Source organism: Panthera uncia, chromosome B4, assembly GCF_023721935.1.
Source record: "Panthera uncia isolate 11264 chromosome B4, Puncia_PCG_1.0, whole genome shotgun sequence".
Lineage (NCBI taxonomy): Eukaryota > Metazoa > Chordata > Mammalia > Carnivora > Felidae > Panthera > Panthera uncia.
In genome coordinates this window covers 134,560,950-134,580,739 of record NC_064809.1, presented here as the reverse complement: position 1 = coordinate 134,580,739, position 19,790 = coordinate 134,560,950, and the positions used below count along the sequence as shown (strand labels likewise).

General features: G+C 47.3%; 1 protein-coding gene across 1 annotated transcript in view; it reads right to left on the bottom strand.

Annotated features, from left to right (window-relative positions):
- The window catches only part of ATXN10 (ataxin 10), a 167,948-nt gene that overhangs the window by 75,751 nt on the left and 72,407 nt on the right, over positions 1–19,790 (bottom strand). Inside the window, exons 8-9 of the mRNA XM_049626527.1 lie at positions 17,929–18,037; positions 16,335–16,504 (exon numbers count right to left, since the gene is read on the bottom strand). Of these exons, the coding sequence (XP_049482484.1) occupies positions 16,335–16,504; positions 17,929–18,037 (279 nt within the window). The remainder of the gene's footprint in view (positions 1–16,334; positions 16,505–17,928; positions 18,038–19,790) is intronic.

Genomic DNA, 19,790 nt, shown 5'->3' with positions numbered 1-19,790 from the left:
CGCCGCACGAGCCTTCCTGCGGCCGCGTTCCGGCGACAGGGCCGAGTCACTCTCGGCCATACCAACTTGGGAGCGTCAACTGTAATCTGAGTCTGTGCATCTCCGCACAAAAGCTGAACTCTGTGTTTCCTCTTTTGCAAATTGAAATAAAACCAATAAACGGTGTACACAGAAGTCTAATAAATGCCACTTCAGTGACTACGTCAGATACGGGGAAGCGTTATCGGTGCTTAACTTCCTAATAAAGCCAAGCTGAACGGTTTAGAAAAACTACCCAGAAGGCGGAGAACACTGAAAGGCAAATGAAATGCCAACTGAGAATTTGAGTCAAAACTTTGGTAACTAAAATTCCAAAACAATTTGACCCATACGGTTAGTATCCACGAGACTCCCCGAGTCCTCTGTGTATGTGGAAAACAACACGTTTTGTCCAACACGTTTTTGTCCGTATTTACCAGTGCTGCACTAAGGTTTCTTCTAAAACTGCTAGAAATGATTTTTCAAGATGAGAAATCTGTCTTGAGAGGAGTCCAGAAAGGACCCATCTCCTTCTCCAAGCGCCGAATGAAACGTCCACTCCTCCCTTTTGCGGCGCACCCCTCGGGGACCCCCGGGGTTGGGCCAGGGCTCGGGGCGGCTCCGAGGGCTCCCGCCGGGGCCCGGCGGCTGGAGGGCGCACCTCCGCGCGGCCGCCCGCGCCCGCCGTTTAGCAGGGCAGCTGGTACTGCCCCTCGCTGCACTGAAGCGCTGAGATATTTTTTTGTTTTGCTTTGTTTTTGGTTAGGGGAGGGAGGAGGATGTAGCCCCAGAGTTGCCAGGGCTGAAATTCCAGCAGGCGGGAGACACGCCCTCCCCTCCGCTCCCAGAGGCCTGCCAGTCGGATTCTTCCTGTCAACACCCCCGCCGCCCACCTCCCGGCTCAGACTTCCCGGCCCTCCTCCTCCACACCCCCAGCCCCCAGGCTGTCCGTTCTGGAGCTGCAGGTGCAGACCCAGAGTCACTCCTCGCCCCAGAGAGGAGGAGGAGGGTGTGATCTGCTTCGGAAAACATCTCAAACTGTGTCTGTCCTCTTAGTTACAGTCCTCACCCTGGCTCCCTCCTCCTCCACGGTCACGCACGGTCCCCATGGGATTAAACACACAGAACTTCAGCTCCGGCAGCCCTCGGGCCCCAACTCTGCCGCGGAAAGGACTTACTTTGAAAGTTCCCCGCTGGATTTCTCCAGTGGGTAAATTCAACACTGTCACTACATCACACCCAGAAATTAGTCTCACGCTAAAGCAATTATTCAAATGTCCAAGAGTAACATGAGCTAAGTGCGGCTTGGGGAAGGATTTGTAACATAAGATGTACAATAATACAAACACTTCAACCTGAAAAGGACAATCACTCCCCAGCACACACACAAGGAAGCTTTGGGTAAGGCCCCTCCGCTTGGTCTCCTGCCCTTCTCGGAGAGCGGCCCCCGTGCCCGAGGGCCTCCTCAGGTAACATCAAACAAAAACTGGAAAGACCTTTTAAGAAGTTCATCATAGATGCTGCTTAGCTATTTTCTTTTAATGCTAATAGTTGGATTTTTCTTTAAATGGTTAAACAACACACATTCTCTTTGCCTGGGTGTGTGTGTGTGTGTGTGTATGTATTATGTATTAGTAGATAAAAGTTTCTTTAATCAAGACCTCTTTTTTGAAACGTCAGTCTTTCAAAGCTTAAAAATCGTCTGGGTGAGCAAAGACAATCCTATTTTAAACTTAATTCACAAAAAACTGACTCTTGCACTGAAAGACTGATACTGGGTATTCTGTGTGCGTTCACAGAAACCGACTCCGGGGCCACACAGAGAAACTGGAAGAATCATGTCTTTGGCTCACAATGTCCCCAGCGGACAACCATCCCAGAGACCCAGCCGACAATGAGTCCAGGCCAAACACGGACAGGAGAGCGGGCAGCTGGGAGGCGGGGTGGCCGGCTCCAGAGCCTGGGTCTGAAGCCGGGCTGCCCGGATTCTTACGTGGCTCTACTGCTGACTCGCTACGTGTGACCCTGCGAAAGTTCGGCAACCCCGGTAGGCCTCCGTTTACAAATCTGTGAGGCAGGGATGATGATACACCCTACTCCAGGAAACATCACGAGGATAAATGCACAGACAGTTGTAAGGGGCTGACGAGGCGTCTCCGGCCCAGCGGGCACCACACTTGCTCCTAACACTGTCACTGCTGCTGTTTCTCATTTTAGAAGTAACTTATTTTCCAGGGTCCTGAACAGGGCTTAAAATTTTATTTTTCCAATCGAAGTAAGCGGCCAAGGCAACTAATGACTTTTCTCCAGAAGAAAATGTAGGTGTCCAAGTTATTACCATTAAAGAGCCTGAGCGAGGCACAGACCACCGTGACGGACCACAGAAGCTAAGCGTGGGCTGTCCTCACCATCAGGGGAAAGACGGCAATGTGTCGCACAGATACACGGGAGACCGAGGCGGCTCTCAAGCGTTTCCCTCCAAGGCGCCTTTGCCTTTTAACACAAATGGGAACTACGAGAAGCAAAGGGTTAATAGTGGGACACCGAGCATCATGAAACACAGAGGGAAGACAGAGGCGTCCTGAGAACCAGGGCCCCTCCTTGCCCAGGTGACAGGCGGCTCTTCGCAGATACCGGCAGCTCCATACAGGCACGAGATTTCCCGAAGCTGACCTGGAAGGCTTACAGGGCTAACCTGACGAGCGGGGACCAGAGGGTCCTCCTTCCCAGGCCCTGCACCCAAGAGAGAGCCAGTAGGTTGGGGGGGCGGGGGGGGGGGGGGGGACAGCGACCATCTACACGCAGCTCAGGCGGAAAAGGACCTTAGCTTTTTCCCCTCTCTCGGTTCCCATTCACGGGGGCGGCCTGCTCACGGGCCGGCTGGAGACAGGCCGAGGCCCTGCTCCGAGAGCTTCGGGGAACTGAGCCAGCACTGAGATCGACGCTGTTGGGAGCCGGGCCTTCCCCACCACGCTGAGCCTGGAGAGGCAGACCGACTCGGTGAACACGGCTGTGGAACTGGACGGGATGAAATAAAGCACGCGTACAGAACGCCACACTCGAGGCCACACAGGAGGCACTCAGAGAAGGCAGTCAGAGTGTTATCACCACTGGGGCCCCCGGGTGGCTCAGTCGGTCTGACTTCAGCTCAGGTCATGATCTCACGATTCGTGGACTCAAGCCCCACGTCGGGCTCTGTGCCGACGGCTCGGAGCCCGGAGCCTGCTTCCGATTCTGTGTCTCCCTCTCTCTCTGTCCCTTCCCTGCTCTCTCTCGTTCTCTCAAAAGTAAATAAACATTAAAAATTAAAAAAAAAAATGTCATCCCCATCAATGATAACTTAATCCTCACAATGAGTGTGTGAGGCAGGTAATATCTTATCTACAGCAGAAGAAATGGAGACTCTGAGAAGTTAAGGGACAGGTGCAAGGCTGCCTTGTCGGTTAGTAGAAAAACGAATTTAAACTTTCTTTTCCCCTGAAATCAAGATTTTCCCGTGCCGAAGGTGAGAGTGCACAGATGCCAGAGGCGGGCGGTCGGGGAGGCTCACACAGTAAACCCTGGTGCTCACCTGCTCGTGCGGTCCCGGCGGCTCTGCGTGGCCCACAGGACTCGCCTTTGTACCTAACCTCCTACGGCTCAGGGGTCCTGGGCGCTATCTAGTCACCGGGCAGGCTTTGCATCACTCAAGATGCAGAAATGAAGGGAAGGTGTTCAGCATCTGACCAGGACGAAGTCCCTAGAGGCTGGGATTTCGGAACCACCGTGGGGGTGCAGGCAAGTGGCCCTCAGAGGGCAGTGACCAAGAATGAAAACCCCCAGTGCAGAATGAGGCCCCACCACAGGCTGAAAACTCTGTCTGCTCATTTAATGAGGCTTGTAGTTTGCCCGAAGATCTGGTGGGAGTGGGATGGGGCCACGTCCACAGGGAGGTGCAGGGTCCACACTGCTGGTGTGCCACTGGAACCCCTGGTCAAGAAATAACAATACAGAAACTGGTGAGACGTGGGATCTGTGGACACTCGAGGGCCCCAGGAGACGGGAAGCAGAAGCAGACTCCTCTGTGAACAAGTGCACGACCCAGGGGACCACGAGAAATCCCTGCGGGCAAACCACAGGGAGGGAGACGGAGGGAAGAGGAGGGGAGAGGAGTTGGGGAAGGGGGGTGACAAATGAGAAAATTCTACCCCAACGGCTAGAAATAATAAAGCAATGTGCAAGAGGGAAGAAGCTCGGCAAAGGATAAAACACACACAGAGAACACAAAGAAGGAATATGTGGGTGTGAAGGAGACCCAAAACCATTTTCAGAGCTGAAAGATACTTCAACAAATTTACGAGGACACACAATTCCTCCAGCGGAGTTCAGAGCCCGTCGGCGTGGCCCACAGAACCCCATGGCCCGCCGCTCTGTCACCTCCGCACCCCCACCCCCCGCCCCTCAGGCCCCAGCAAAGGCCCAAGGCAGGGGGTCCCACCCACCTGCCCCCAAAGCCAAGCCTTTCCTCCACCTGCCCCGTTGCTCCTAATTCTTCCCTGAAGGCCGAGATCCTGGAGGCCCTTCAGGAAGCTCCAAGGTGAGCCACTTGTACGAAGCCTTTACAGCATTTCTACTACTCCGTCGGAATACTTTTCGCCCACCACTTTCTACTCTACTGGAACGATCTGTTTTTACACCTGTCTCCCCCTTGGGAGTAAGCACCAGGCCAAATCCGTTTCTGCACTCCCGGTGTCTGCAGCGCTGGCTGGTACACAGCATATGGCAGGCACGTATTTGTTGAGCTGAACTAAAAGCTCTTGCCCCTACGCCAAATAGCATGTTCGCTCGTACTCGGGAACTCAGAATTATTCCCGACTTCGCTCTTGACTGCAACACAGCAGCAGATTTAAATTCAAACTAAAATCCACAGCTTGGGACTAAATATCATTCCTGGTCCACTAGAATGTAACGGGTATGAAATTCAATTCTATCAGGACAAGACAAGCGACAGGCTTTTAAAAAGGGGTGGAGGGTGCAGTCCGATCGTGACTTCAAGCGCTGACGAAAACAAGGCCATTAAAGGAACGTGGCTTTGATCCTCTTTTTAGTTGCTGCCAGGGGGGAAAGAAAAAAAAGAAAAAGCAAAATATGGTAAGGATCAAAACTGTGTTAGATGCGTGACAGACAGCTCCACTCTAGCCTTTGAAAAAAATGGGAGACTCTCCAATATTTGAAAGAGCGCTTTTCTCAACGAAGGGGAGCCTGGGGAGACACAAAGAGATTTCACAATGTCAAAGTACTCAGATCCACACTAGGTTGGGGTATGTGCTGGAAAGCTTGGATACTTGAGCATTCAGCAGATGCTAACGTACCCAAAACAGAACACCTGACAATAAAGGGTAAATTCAAATTTCTATTCCTTTCGGGGGGGGGGGGGGAGAAGTTTAACACACTGGAATGGAAGAATCTTTATATTTTCTTCTCTCTCTCTCTCACTCCCCCTCACACTCTTTCTCACACACACACACACACACACCTACCACCTCCATCCCCACTATTATTCATTAGCAAAATATCCACGTTGTATGCTAACGTTTTGCTTATTAGAATCTTTCAATTAAAAATATAATTGAAATTGTAACTGTTAAAGCCCCCAGACCTCGGCCAGGGAGTGGGGGTCAAGATGCCGTCCCTACCGTGGAAAGTAGAATGAAGAACTATTTCAGTCACCAACGAACGAAGTATATTCTCTTATCAGGAACTCTAGACATGCATCCCTTTCCTTTTTGAATAGCACCTTCTCGTTATTAGGAAAGAAATTCACATTCACTGTAAGACCACGAACAAGTATACCGGAAAAAATGAAACCCACCCTAATTTTACCAACCAGAGACAGCTGTGGTCTATCTGTGCGGGATCCATTTGTTACGCGTATATGTATTCGTGCCTCTAAAGTACGCTTACAACACAGATACACATGAACGCGTGGCTCCTCAGATACAGTATTGTGTCCTGTGCTGAATTCCCACCGAGCATGTTATCCTGAGCACTGACTGTTTCAAGAGAATAAATGTTCTCTGAAAACATGATTTTTATTGGCTGCGTATCACATTACCGTAATTTACTTAAACATTTCCAATTATGGAAAAGTTGGTAACACAAATACAGCTGGCCTTGACTAAAGGCTTATCACCTGTCCTAAACGGATTATCTAACCCTCACAGCCACCCTTTGCCATGACTCCATTTTGGGTTGAGTAAACCGAGTCACAGACAGGATGAATAACTTGCTCACGATCAGCCACGTACTATCTATCTAGTTCCGCGCCCCGAGTTCCTCCCTCATTTACAGTCCTACCTATGCTAATCTTCATTATTCCTGCTCCATAAAATATCGCTGGTTATTCTGACAAGTTAATTATGTGCTGTTCCAGATTCCCGTGAGTTCTATCCGTAACACTTTATTCCTTAATCGACACAACTTTGTCTTCGTGTTTCCTCCAGGTAAGCTTAGCCTTTTTCAAATAGTTAACAAGCTCCCTCTCCTCTCTGGTCACATGGGGCCTTCTCCCCTCTTGGGGTCTGCTTCCAAAGTACACGCTCTGTTCCACCAACCTATACGCTCTGGACATGGTCGATTATTTTAGCTGTAAAGTATGTTTATTTTGGGGGCACCTGGGTGGCTCAGTCGGTTGAGTGTCCGACTTCGGCTCAGGTCACGATCTCGCGGTTCGTGGGTTCGAGCCCTGCGTCAGGCTCTGTGTTGACAGTTGGGAGCCTGAAGCCTGCTTCGGATTCTGTGTCTCCCTCTCTCTCTCTGCCCCTCCCCTGCTCAGGCAAAATAAACATTAAAAAAAATATTTTTTTAAGTATATCTTAATATTGCTAAAATAATTCTCTAATTCTTTTCACATTTTTTTGGTCAAAATTCTGGGATTTTTTCCCCTTTAGTGGGGATATAATTGGCCTACCAATAAACAGATAAAGCAGTGTAAAAACAGTACCAAACAGTATCTTTACAATATCCCCACATTTCCACCCAGGAACACGGTACTTGTCTCGGTTTACGTGGCTAGTTTTCTGTCACCTAAAGTCTCAGCTATTTCTTGTTATGGATACTGTGAAATAATTGTTTTTACCGTGAAACATGAATCCGTTTAAAATCCCTGTTGTCTAGAAACTGATCAGAAGGCACAGTAAAGAAAACGGAGTGGCAGTTAAGAAAATCGGATTGCAGGCTTTTACAAACTGCTGAGTCACCGCAGACAAATACTTGCCCAATGACTTCCTCTCGGTACGTAGGAGATGGATCAATCATGCTTCTCCGAATATGCACGTCCCAGGAACATAGGTCTCTACGCTAACCTCCAAGAAGTCACGTACTCCTGGGGCACTTCAGACAACAAAGAAAACGGTTCGGCCAGAACCAAGGAACATGACCGCTGTCCAGAACAACTCCACCGCCAGCTCCCCATGCGCTGCTCTATAAAACGTGCCTGCTCTAAGGATTCTCACCAAGCTGGTCAAAGGTTTCAAGCGACAAGCCTCAAACGTCCTTTTCTGGTAGGTGCAGAACAGTAGAGGCCAGCCGGCAGAGTTTGGTTCTGGAGGCAGAATGCAGCCTGCTATCGCTCCCAGCGAGAAACTTAACTCCTCCAAACTCTCAGTAACCAGCACAGGGGGGCACCGATCCATGGTTCACGGACTCCTTGTGCCGCACACCAGGAGCTGTGGCAGGGGTTCACCGGACAGGGTGCGTGCTGCCTTCAAGGAGCTTACAGGTCGGTGGGGAAGAGGGCCGAGGAGGCCACATGCTCGAGAAAGCCCAGGCCTGGGGCCTGGTTCGTGTGCAGGAGTGAAACAACAGCCACCAGCAGGCTGTTACATTTTATTTACATCTTTAGTATGATTCCTCCTTTTAAATAATTTACCTCTTTTCTCCGAAAGAACAAGCTGACCGCTCCGTGACAAGACACAAAAAGGGGTTTTGGGTCTTTAAAGAGAAAAAATTTACAGCTGCACGAAGCAGAGCCACGGTATGTGTCCTCTAGGTAGGAATTTTAATTTCACCTACTGTAACAGGAACTGTAGGTTCAGGAAACTAATGGTGACAGCTTGATTTATGAATTTTGACATATTTCTTGAACTAGGATTACATTACAAAGAAGAGGAATTCTAAGCAAGCCGGATCTTGCCTATACATTCAATCTTCAAATCAATAAACTGCGATTCTGGGCAACTTGTCTCTGACAGAGGACAGACACAGGCTAACCCAGACAGGCCAGGTCCCTGTAACGTGAAAGTTCCTTAACACGCTCTCAGAAGTGAGCTAGAACGGATTCAGGGACCCACAGAGAAAACCCTTCGGTTCTTTCCTAGGCAATAACAAAAGAGAAATTCAACTCAGAGAGCAGGTGTGGTCAAAGTGACCACGGAAAAAAGGATTCCCGTCCTAAAGAAAGTTTTGTCTACTCCATTTTACTTCCTTCCAAAAGCCCCATCTATGAGAAAAGCGCTGAACACAGAAGACGGTATGTGAGGGTTACTTTAAACTGTGTAAATACCCGTGAGGTGCTGTCCATAAATTTCCATTTAAATACAGGCACTGGGAGACACTGACTGAAGCGAAGCCTCTCAGTTACAGTGGGACGGGAGGGGAGCGGCGGGGAGAGGCCACACACATGCTGTCAGCCACTTCCCGCACGCGATCTCACTTCATCCCTCCAGCCACACAGGCAGGTGTTTTACACGTAATGGAGCTGAGGCTCAGAGAGGTTAAATCACTTGTCCAAGCCTACACAGCTAAGAGACGGTAAAACTACGAGGCAGATCTGGGGTGTCTAACCACGAGGTTCCGCGTGGGTTCTCTGTACTATTCTCAGCTTGCTGTATGAGTATCACGTCTACTTGTGGACCCAAATGTGACGAAGCACGCAAAGACAGAGGAGCCACGGGCAGGAGAACCCACTGCCGGGATGTCTGCACCAGCCTACCTGAAACCCCCCAAGTAGTCAGGCACGGAGGTACGGGTGGAAGATTTCCGTAAAAATGGAAAACTACGTACGTGGCAAAGCGTGCAGGTTATGGTATTACCAGCCGAGAAGACCTGGGGAGAGCAATCTCATGAAAGGACACTGGTTGGGGGGGCGGGGGGGGGGGGGGGGAGGGCGTGGAGAGATGACTGGGAAGGAACCAGGCTTTGCCAAGGTAAAAGTGAGTGACACTGCATGAACTGCCAGGGGTCAGTTTACACGTGTGTGTTACACTGGAGCCATAAATGACAAGCCACCTGCATACGGACACGTGTGCCAGAATCCACAGCCAGTAACACGTTTACATACAGAAACTGAGGGTATGAGTCCAGGATAAAGTCGGGGTAAAGAGGAGTAGGTATGGGCTCCAGAGGTGAGCGTGGGTGGAAAGCCTTCCCTGCAGTGACCAGAGAAGGCACCTGTGACCTTGGGTACTGAAGGCCAAGCTACGGTCACCTGGGTAAAGAACCCACAGGCCGAGAACGCAGGCGCTGGTCCTGCATGAGGACGCAGGGCCCACCATACAGCAGCACGGAGGACCCCCCACACTCGTCGGGGAATTCCCTTCCCTGCGCTCCCATCAACTCCCCGGGGGACCCGACAAGCCAGCAGTAGGGACGCAGCACAAAGCAAGTAGTGACCCTCCCCAAGAGCAACGGCCTCACTAAAATGACTGGGGGCCCCTGGGGGGCTCAGTCGGTGAAGCGTCCGACTTCGGCTCAGGTCGTGATCTCACGGTTCGTGGGTTCGAGCCCCGCGTCGGGCTCTGTGCGGGCAGCTCAGACAGAGCCTAGAGCCTGGAGCCTGCCTCGGATCCTCCGTCTCCCCCTCTCTCTGCCCCTCCCCTGCTCGCACTCTCTCAAAAATAAACAAACCTAGAAAAAGGATTAGGAAATAGCAACTGATTATTTCGGGTTCATGATCTGATAGGCAAATATGCTGGTTGAGAACATGTCAAATAGAAAGAAATCATAGAAAAGGGTCGAACAGCTGGCCTGCTCTTGACCCGTCACATCTAGATGCGAAAAGCTGACGGTACCAGTCCCCCTCCAGAAAAAAAAAGCAGCGAAAAACAATCATGTTGTGATCGCTTAACAAGTGTTAAGTTTAGTCTAAAACTTTTTTTAACGAAAAAAGTACACTGGGATCTATAAAGCTAAATTTGGGGCTAAAAAAATATCGTTTAACCCCTTGCAAATAGTACGCTTTGCAGATGTTCTTATAGTCTAAAATTTAGATCTGGGTAAGTCAAATCAAAATAAGGCATGTTACAGTAAGTTAGAATACATTCAAATACGTGACAAACATAAAAGACTTTCGAAAATAATTACGGAACCCCAAATCTAGAGGAACTCTTGATTTTCACGTGGAAAAGTGGTTTTATTCTCACTACATGTCTCCGTTTGCAAACAGAATAAGGACGTTTTATGGTAAAATACACACTCCTTGAGGAGGAGGGTCATGTCTTGCTTGCTTTCTATTTCCAGAACCTAAAACTGTGTTCGGCGTGTGGAGACGCTGACCATAAATCCCCACGCGAGCACTTCCCGAATGCCTGCTGTGTGGGAGGCACCATTTAGATGTTGAGGGTAACACAACGGGCAGAACTTCCTTCGTCAAAAACAGAGCACAGAGGTCTTCCACGTGTCTAAATGACACCTACCTCCGCAGCAGATAATTCGGGCCTGGGACTCAGAGCTGGCCACCCAGCGCACGGTCTTCACGTGCTGGACTTTTCCGTACGCTGGAGGCTTATTTTTAAAATGAAGCCAGGGCTGTGATGAAAGCTTTCTGTGTGCATATGTCTGAACACATGGGATCCAACATATGTGCGAATGCCGGGAATCTTTTCTATCAGGGAGGAGGAGAAAGAGGGACTGAGCAGCATTTCCACAAACCTTTTGGCAGAATGGACCAAATAACCCAAACTGCGGAGGGCCCGGTGTAGTCGATACAACTTCTTTGGGGGGAAATGAAGGCAGACAAACTAGTTCATTTGCTGATCCGCTTTGAAAACACGCAGTTAGCTTTATGGAAAAAACCAGCAACCGTGTTTGGTTTTGTTTTTTTTTTTTTTTTCTCATGAAGAATTCCCTTAGAGCATTTCTGACAATAGCGAAGGAGAGAACAGGGAAGAAAAAAAGTAAACCATGCATTCCTTCGGCTAACAAAGAAGCAGCCAAAGAATGCTTTCTTCATGTTTACGGCATTGATACCCATGTGCTTCTTACAATAGAAACCAAAACAGAATCTCCATTTCAGGTCCACAAAGGTTTAAAAGTAAACCAATCACCAGAGACGCAGCAAGGAGATACTATGTTTTGTCGAGCACAGAAAACAAGGTAAGAACAGAAGTCACCAAGTGCTTGTGAACAGCTCCCTACCACGACCTGGGAAAAAGGGAGTCTAGCAACCCTTTTGCAATTCAAGAAACACCACGACCCATCACGGGCAGCGAATTAAGAGTTCAAGACCCAGGGGAGGCCTGGGGAAATAAACTTCCATCCAAGGCCAGGCACACTGGACCGTCTCACCCAGAGCCCAGAGACACAAACGCAAAGGGGGATTGTCACCCTTCCTGTCACGATGGTGCAGTCGGCTCCTGTCCTTGAGAGACAGAGGGACTGCTAGCTGGCACAGCCCGCCCACAGGACCACACCTCACCTGCTCCTCGCGGACGGGAGGGGGGGCCACAGGGGCTTTCGTCAGAGGTACCGGTGCCACGCAGACCTCCCTACGAAGGTGACTCAGTCTCCTCCAGAGCGCGCAGCAGGAGTTTCTATGCGAAAAATGCTAACTGAACGAAATCACAGTCTCTCTGAGCCTTGGTTTCCTCATTTAGAAAATGATGATGGTGTCTTTTTAGCCTTTTCCACAGAGGCATCTGAAGCCTCCACTAAACGAATGTAGATAAAAGGATCTTTATAACAGGGAAAGGGCCCCACAACCGTAAAGGGTGCCATCCAGGCGGGGGTCCCACATTCAGTGCAAAGAATGAACTTACGCGGACACGCACAGAGACCCAGCTGGGCTTAAACGGCTTCTGATCAGACCTCCAAGCAACCAGGCAGTGCACAAAGATCTAGGAAAATCTGTCAATCATTTTGGGATCCTAGTTCAAAGAGGCAAGGATAATTAGGCCCTAGATGCTTCTCGAGTGGAAGCTTCACAGAAGAGATACCCGTCTGTTTCATCCAACAAAAGGTCCCCACAGCCGGGAACATTCACATTTGACGAGTGGATGAATCAGAGACAGAGGTGCGAGTCCCCGGGAGTGCCAGACTTGAGCCAAGACTGGGCACAAGGGGCCCGGCTGGCCTAGTAGATGCAGACTCACCAGCCGCCAGCACCTTCGGTCTGAGGTCCATCAGGAAGGAAGCCTGTTGTAAACCTCTTCTTGCAAACCCCGGAACGCTCTTAAATGAGAGGCAGGCATGATGGTACAGGCCCAGGAGCTCAGAGTCAGACAAATCTAAATACTACTCTGGACCGGGCAACTCACCAACCTGGTGGCCTCTCCTAAAATGTGGTTAACAGAGCCTGCTTTTCGGGGTTGATACAAATATCCAAGTTGGTAACACATGTAATTCACCCTGCACAACGCTGGGACATAAGAAACACTCAACAGGGTATCAGTCCCTTCCTCTGGGTGAAGAATGAACCAAATCAGATTAGGTGGCACAAAATCCCCCTAACTCAAACAGAGTTAAGAGCAGAGACAGAGCCAAATTTCCCTTTGGGCCCAAATCTGGGTGGAAGCAAGAGCCTGGTGATAGAGACCCGCTACGCCGCATAATCCTCTGTCTCTCTCACACCGCGACTAAAGTTATCTTTAATGCGTGTGACTGCTTTCCCTGGAGGCAACAATGACCAAGGTCAATGTCTAACAGCCAGCGAGAACCAGGAAGTGACTACAAGAATGAAGAAGCTTCTAGGACTGTGACGCCGTGGCAGATTCTTTGGAAGGAGAAACAAATCCCAGAAGGAATGGGTTCAGGGAAGGCACTTCGTTGGCACAGTAAGAAAGCAGGGGCAACAGGGGCATTCTTCTACTCAGAGAATGACCTTTCTCATTCCTTCGAGAATGTTTGCTCAGAAACCAGGAGGGCTATTAGCAATCACACACGTGAAGGAACATACCACCGACTTCCTGTGGGCCCCGATGACCTCTCCACAGCGGCACTTGGGCACACTCCAGATTTACTTATGGTGCAACCTGATCCTGACTTGAGTGAGTTATTTCACAAGCCTTTTAAGGGTTACTACATTTTGTTCCTATAAGAGGCCTATCCAAATCAGCAACAAAAGAACAGTTAAACACAAGAAAAGCCACCTCTTTTGTGCTCCTCAAGAAAGGCAGTCTTGGTCATTAAAAAGGCAAAGTGTTTCTTATTCTCGATCACCTTTCTCTCACAAAAATCGGGCCAGTAACTTTCCAGGGTGGGGAGGGGACTAGTAGTCTTTCACTCATACCTGCTTGAAAGTGGGGAGGAGTCGAGATGCTAGATGCACATCTGAGCTAGCTATCTGGCATCTGGTTCCGTGCCACATCCTGTAGAAATGATTCCGATGATCAACGATGCACAACACACAGAATTGAGACGTCAGATGACCGTTTTCTTGTCAACCTTTTCTCTGTTCTTCAGATCGGATGACTTCTATGGTTCTATCTCCAAGCACACCGACTCTTTCCTCTGTCACCTCTCTGGAGTTGTCAAGCTCATTCAGTAAAATTTTCAAATTGTATTTTGGATACCGTGTTTTTCAGTTCTCAATTTTCCATTTGGCCCTTTTACTTTTATTTGTATTTTTTTAGTTTCTATTTCTCTGTTGAGTTACACTATCTTTTCATTCATTAGAAGCATATTTTCCTTTACATCCTTGGGCATAGTTACAATTGCTTTAAAACCTCTGTCTGCTAAACCCAATGTCTGTGTCCCTGCAGTTTCTGTTGGCCATCTTTTTTCTCTTGGAAAACGGGGCATGCTTTCTTGTGCTTACAGTAAGTGTGGGCTGTATCCTGGACATTGCGAATGCTAGGCCACAGAAACTCTGGTTTCTATTTTATTCCTCTAGAAAATGCTGAATATTTTTGTTTTAGCAAGCAATGATCTTGGATGGAGTTAAACTGTAAACTCTGGCACGGCAGCTCAAATCTCAGTACAATCGTTTTATCCTTGGCTCAGCTGCCTGGAGCCTGCCCTGCATGTGTGATTCAGGCATCGGCATGGACTCAGGCGACTGGTGCCCAGAATCCGGGGCTTGCTTTCTCCCACCTGGGAGTCCCTCCTTTGCTTTCCAACGGCTGTGATTACTCCAAACTGTCCATTTCATCTTGAAGGTGAAGGGAGTACAGATTTTCTTTCAGAGTTCTAATAATTGTCCTGCACAGCACACACGGGGCTGCTCCCTTCTTCCAAGCGGCAATTCAATTCCCAAACCTGCCGGTTTGTGTCAAATTTGATTATGTTCACAGGGCTGTCTTTTGTCCAGAGTTTACAAGTATTATCTGCAGGAGGACCAGTCCAATGGTAGCACACAGGGCCATTAACAGAAGCAGAACCCACACAACTTGGTGTTTGGTTTTTTCCCCCCAATTTTTCACTTCTTCCCACAACGCTGCGGGTCACAAATTCAGAAAGGGCTCTGTCAGGCAGGCTGTCTCCGATTCATGTGGCCTCTGCCGTGCAACTAGGGAACTGAGCTTGGAACTAAGGATCTGAGCAACTACCCAAAAACCTTCCAAGATGGTTTCTTGATCCCACGTCTGCTGCCTTGGCGTTCCCTGACTAGTCTCCTTCACTCTCCTCAGTACGGTTCATTCTCCAGGGCTTCTCCAGGCAGACTTGGCAAAATCACGGCACAGTGATCGCAGGGAATCTGCACATCTTACACGGTTACTGGCTTTTAAGAGGCTAGAGGGGCGCCTGGGTGGCGCAGTCGGTTAAGCGTCCAACTTCAGCCAGGTCACGATCTCGCGGTCCGTGAGTTCGAGCCCCGCGTCAGGCTCTGGACTGATGGCTCAGAGCCTGGAGCCTGTTTCCGATTCTGTGTCTCCCTCTCTCTCTGCCCCTCCCCCATTCATGCTCTGTCTCTCTCTGTCCCCCCCAAAAAAAAAAAAACGTTGAAAAAAAAGAAAAAAAAAAGAGGCTAGAAACGGAATCTCCAAGACCAGTCAACGGCTGTATCAGAAATGGTGGAAGATCACTCCCACCATATATTATTCTTCAAAGGAGCCACGGGGCTTTAGTCATCACACTGAGGAGAATGGGGAAATAAATGCTAATCCTTGATGGGAGAATGGCAGAGTCAAATTCCAGGTATGAGTTTGCAGCCATCTTGGAAAAAATAGATCTGTCACACATACATTGATCTATTTCATCAGGCAAAACAAGTGCCACCCGAAGAAAATTCCAGTGAAATACAGGCAGGCTAATTCAGTGTTAAGCATGTGGTCCAATTCTCCTGCCATCTTTTTTCTCATCTTTTCATGTATCAGTGTAGTTCCACCTAAGCTATTCAGCACAAAAGAGGTTTCCAGGGGCAGTTTATTGAGTTTCCAAAGACTTAATACTTACATACTGTATCGGTTTCAAAATATCTAAAAGAAATGCTTATGATGCAATCATCCAGAAATGCTGGTCACAGATTTAAGGGTTTTTTATTACTAACATAATGGCCCATAACTACCGTTTATTACATATCTACTGTGTGTTTGAAAATTTCTAGCATTTTAAATACCTGTTTTTATTGACTATTTCCTACGTGATAGTAAGAATGTGTTCAAATGCCCAGGCTCTGGACAAACATTGATACTTTATAAGAAAAGAGACTGACTCGGGGTGCCTGGGTGGCTCAGTCGGTTAAGCGTCCGACTTCGGCTCAGGTCACGATCTCACAGTCTGTGAGTTCGAGCCCCGCGTCGGGCTCTGGGCTGATGGCTCAGAGCCTGGAGCCTGCTTCCGATTCTGTGTCTCCCTCTCTCTCTGCCCCTCCCCCATTCATGCTCTCTCTCTGTCTCAAAAATAAATAAAAACGTTAAAAAAAAAAAATTTTTTTTTAAAAGAAAAGAGACTGACTCAAACACACAGAGGACACATACAAAGCAACACTATAAAAATACAAACCCTGATATAAACAAATATGCCACATTATGCCTACCTGTGGGATATATGCACATACCCAGCATCTCCAACTACCTTCTAAGCAAACTTTCATTCCAGAAAAGTGTACATATTCTAAATCCTAAATATCACATTCTAAAGGAAGCCATATACATATGAAACATCCTCAGAAATAATCTTACCTTGTCTTGGTTATCTTTATTCTTGTAACACAGATTTCCAATCAGACGAATAAGATGAGACTTAAAACCTTCAGCCACGTTTGAGACGTCACCCTCTGCTTTTACACAACCACTGGTACTGAAGATGTTCGTAGTGTCATTGCCAGCCACGTGAATCAGTCGTAAAAGATCTATACAAAAAACAATAAACTTTCTTTTCCAGAAGAAAATTTTTACTGTTATAAAATAAAGCTTTCTTTAAATGAAAAGTAGAAGACTCTTTCTTTCGTTTTAAATTTTTCCATGACTCGGGTTTTGGGGAGATAAGCCACAGGGATCATCCCGACTTGGACTTTCTATCCACAAAGGAAAGTTAGCTAAAAATTTTCTGCAATCTTTCTTATAAGGAGGTTTCCAACCCCACATTCTTTCTTTATGAAGGAACTCATGTGACAACCACAGTCCGCTGAGTCTAAAATGCAATACCTATTCTGCAGTGAGCCACGGGACAGAAACCAAGAAGTATGCTGACTTTTTTCTCGTTGTGCAGATCGTCAGAAGGCAGCATGTAGTCTCCAGAAATCTATTCTGGCTCCATTCAAAAGGAGTAACACTGTAATGCTCTGTGAGATGCCTCTCAGACAGCACACGAAAAGAGATCATCCTCCAGAAGCTGCAGTGACGTGTTTCCACATTCTCTCATTTAACACTCTCAACAAACCTAGTAGAGGCAAGTATCATTTTCTCCGTGTCAGAACGAAGAACTCAAGCTCACAGAGGGTAGTAATTTGGCAGAGTCGGGTGGACAGCCCATGGCTGCCTTGGCTGCACGCACGGGTTTCAACAACGATTCTGTTTCGCAGCTCTGTGGCATTTTATTTTGATCACCACTAAAAGCACTGCACTCAAAACAAAACACTCACATGAGATTCTAAATATCTTCTACAGCTCCCTGCTGACCTGTCTGCCCACCTAGACACAATTCATCCTTCTTGGAGAACGCATCTCCACCAGAAATATGATCTTTTTTTAAAGGAAAAAAACAGAGAACAGCAAATAACAACACCATAAGCATGGCTAACCACAAGGAACGGGTCCTACTTGAATTATGCTGCAAACAGCTTTTTAGCAAAGACGGTGTTCCAGACAATGGCTTCTTGTGTAAAACCATTTTCTTCTAAGAGCGGAATGCATAATTACTATGTGTAGGGCACTATTCTTTGTGTCCCTGAAGGTAATTGGGAAAAATCTACTAGCAAACTTGGAAAACTGATATAAAAGGCACCATCATCATCACTGAAACTACTACCCCCATCATCACGACCCCCCACACCACACACCCCTGAGGAGACGCCCACGAGGTGCAGCCTGTGGAACACGTGTGAGGTCTCTCATCTACTGACCAGGCGCCCTGAGTTACACAGCAGGTGAGTGGCAAAAGCCTGAGCTGTTACCAAAACACAATGATTCTTGTTAAGAAAGACTATTCCAAAAATAATCTCAAAAATATACCAATACAATGAAAATTAAGGATCTGTGTTTGCACTTCTATTTCAGTGTGACGAGCCGAGGATTCCTCAATGAAACATGGTGATAAGGGTGACACTTCACTCACCAATCACTCTTTCCAGCAAGCCAGGGAAAACCTGCAGATAGCTGAGCAGATCGGTGTTGGCGGTCATTTCACACAAGACATCGAGAAGCCTAATCGTGGCCAACGCCTCCTAAAAACAGAAAACGTGACTTTTAAGTCAAGCTACATGGTCTGCAACTGTTACAAGTAAGGTAAGAGGATGGAATATTACAGTAACTACTAAAGAGGTGGTGCTTGTGGAGAGTGTCTGAAGAGAGAGACAAAACGATCACGAATGAGACAGAAGTATTAAAAATGTACGTGAATAATCATTTTCACTACCAGCAGCATCAGCCATCAAGAACGCAAGATTATGTGTCATTATGTGTCTTCCGGGAGCAAAGAGGCAGAAAAGTTCTTATTCAAGCAAAAATACCTTCCAACAGTGGAGCAAATGTTCAAAATTACTAGCTACGTACATAACATTTATGCAAATACTTTCTTTTTAAAGTGTTCCCAGCAAGCAAGTTCTACTTTAAAGATACAAATATCCCATGAAATACATTAATTTCTTGTCCACAGGAATCCTGTAAAATGCTGTGGTCGAAAGAACTCTGGCTGCAGGAACTTGCATTATTTCTGGGGAAATATAAACTCACATATGCAGTATGGTGGAAGGTAGAGAAAGATAGTATTATTTGAAAATGTCAGTTCACGTAATAATTGATCATCAAATGGGCTACACGAACAAGAGACTACCAACTACCAACCATATGGCATTAGGTAATCTGAATAAAACGTCAAAAATCCAATCCTCTGCAGATTTCGACCCTAGTTTCTAAAGTACACGCTATTTGACAAAATGTGGTAGATGCTATACATTTAGGTCATAAAGATAACATTCTTCAAAAGAAAAATAAATTACTCGGATGGGTTAACTCTAACTGTGTAGTTATTTTTCTCCAGTTAGGAGATTTAAAGGTAATTATTTTAATCTACCATTCTGAAATCTCAAAATAAACAGCAAGAAACAACGCATACTTTTAATGCCTTGTTTGTCATCGCCAGATACCATTCCTCCTTCCAGAAGAGGCTGATCGGTTCGAGGGCTGGGGCAGAATACATGCCAGAGAGAGCAAAGAAACTAGGAGCGACTATCGGGATCCCGTCAGAAGGAACCAGAAACAACCTGAAGAAGGTCCCACTGGCCAGCAATGGCACATGAGGACATCAGGAAGAATTAGAGCTAAAGTGGACGGAAGATACATCAAGTGGCTTTAAAACCATGACTTCACGATGGTGATGAAAACCTAAACAATTCACTCATCATCTCTGGATGATGCCACAAAACCAACTCCTTACTCTGAAGACTGATAATCAAAGGGGGAGGAAAAAAACAAGCATTTGTTGTACTTTTCATAAACACGGTGTACTGTGGGTAACCTAATAGCGGATTAAGAGAAGTTTCTGAATGATAAAAGTCAAGATACCACCATCTGCAATGCCCAAAGAATGAAGGGATCTAGGGAACAGTCATTTACAAGTGCTAACATCACAGAAAGAGACAACCGGACGTCACGTGCCTCTTGATGAAGGCACTCATCGCCAACAATAAAACACTATTGGAAAAAAAAGACACAAAAACCTAACCAAATGTGAACAGGTTTCTGGAACTAATTATCAGTCACAGGAAATGCCAGGAAAAGAAGAAGAATATGTTAAACACCACCATGGAGTTACACTCAAAATCCAAACTGTAGAAAACTCTACAGGTAAGACAACCCAGTTTCTTCCATCAAGAACTCGCAAAAAAAAAAAAAAAAAAAAAAAAGAACTAGCGGGGGGGAAAGAAAAATAAATTACTCGGATGGGTTAATATGTGAAATGAGATGATGGAAAAAAGA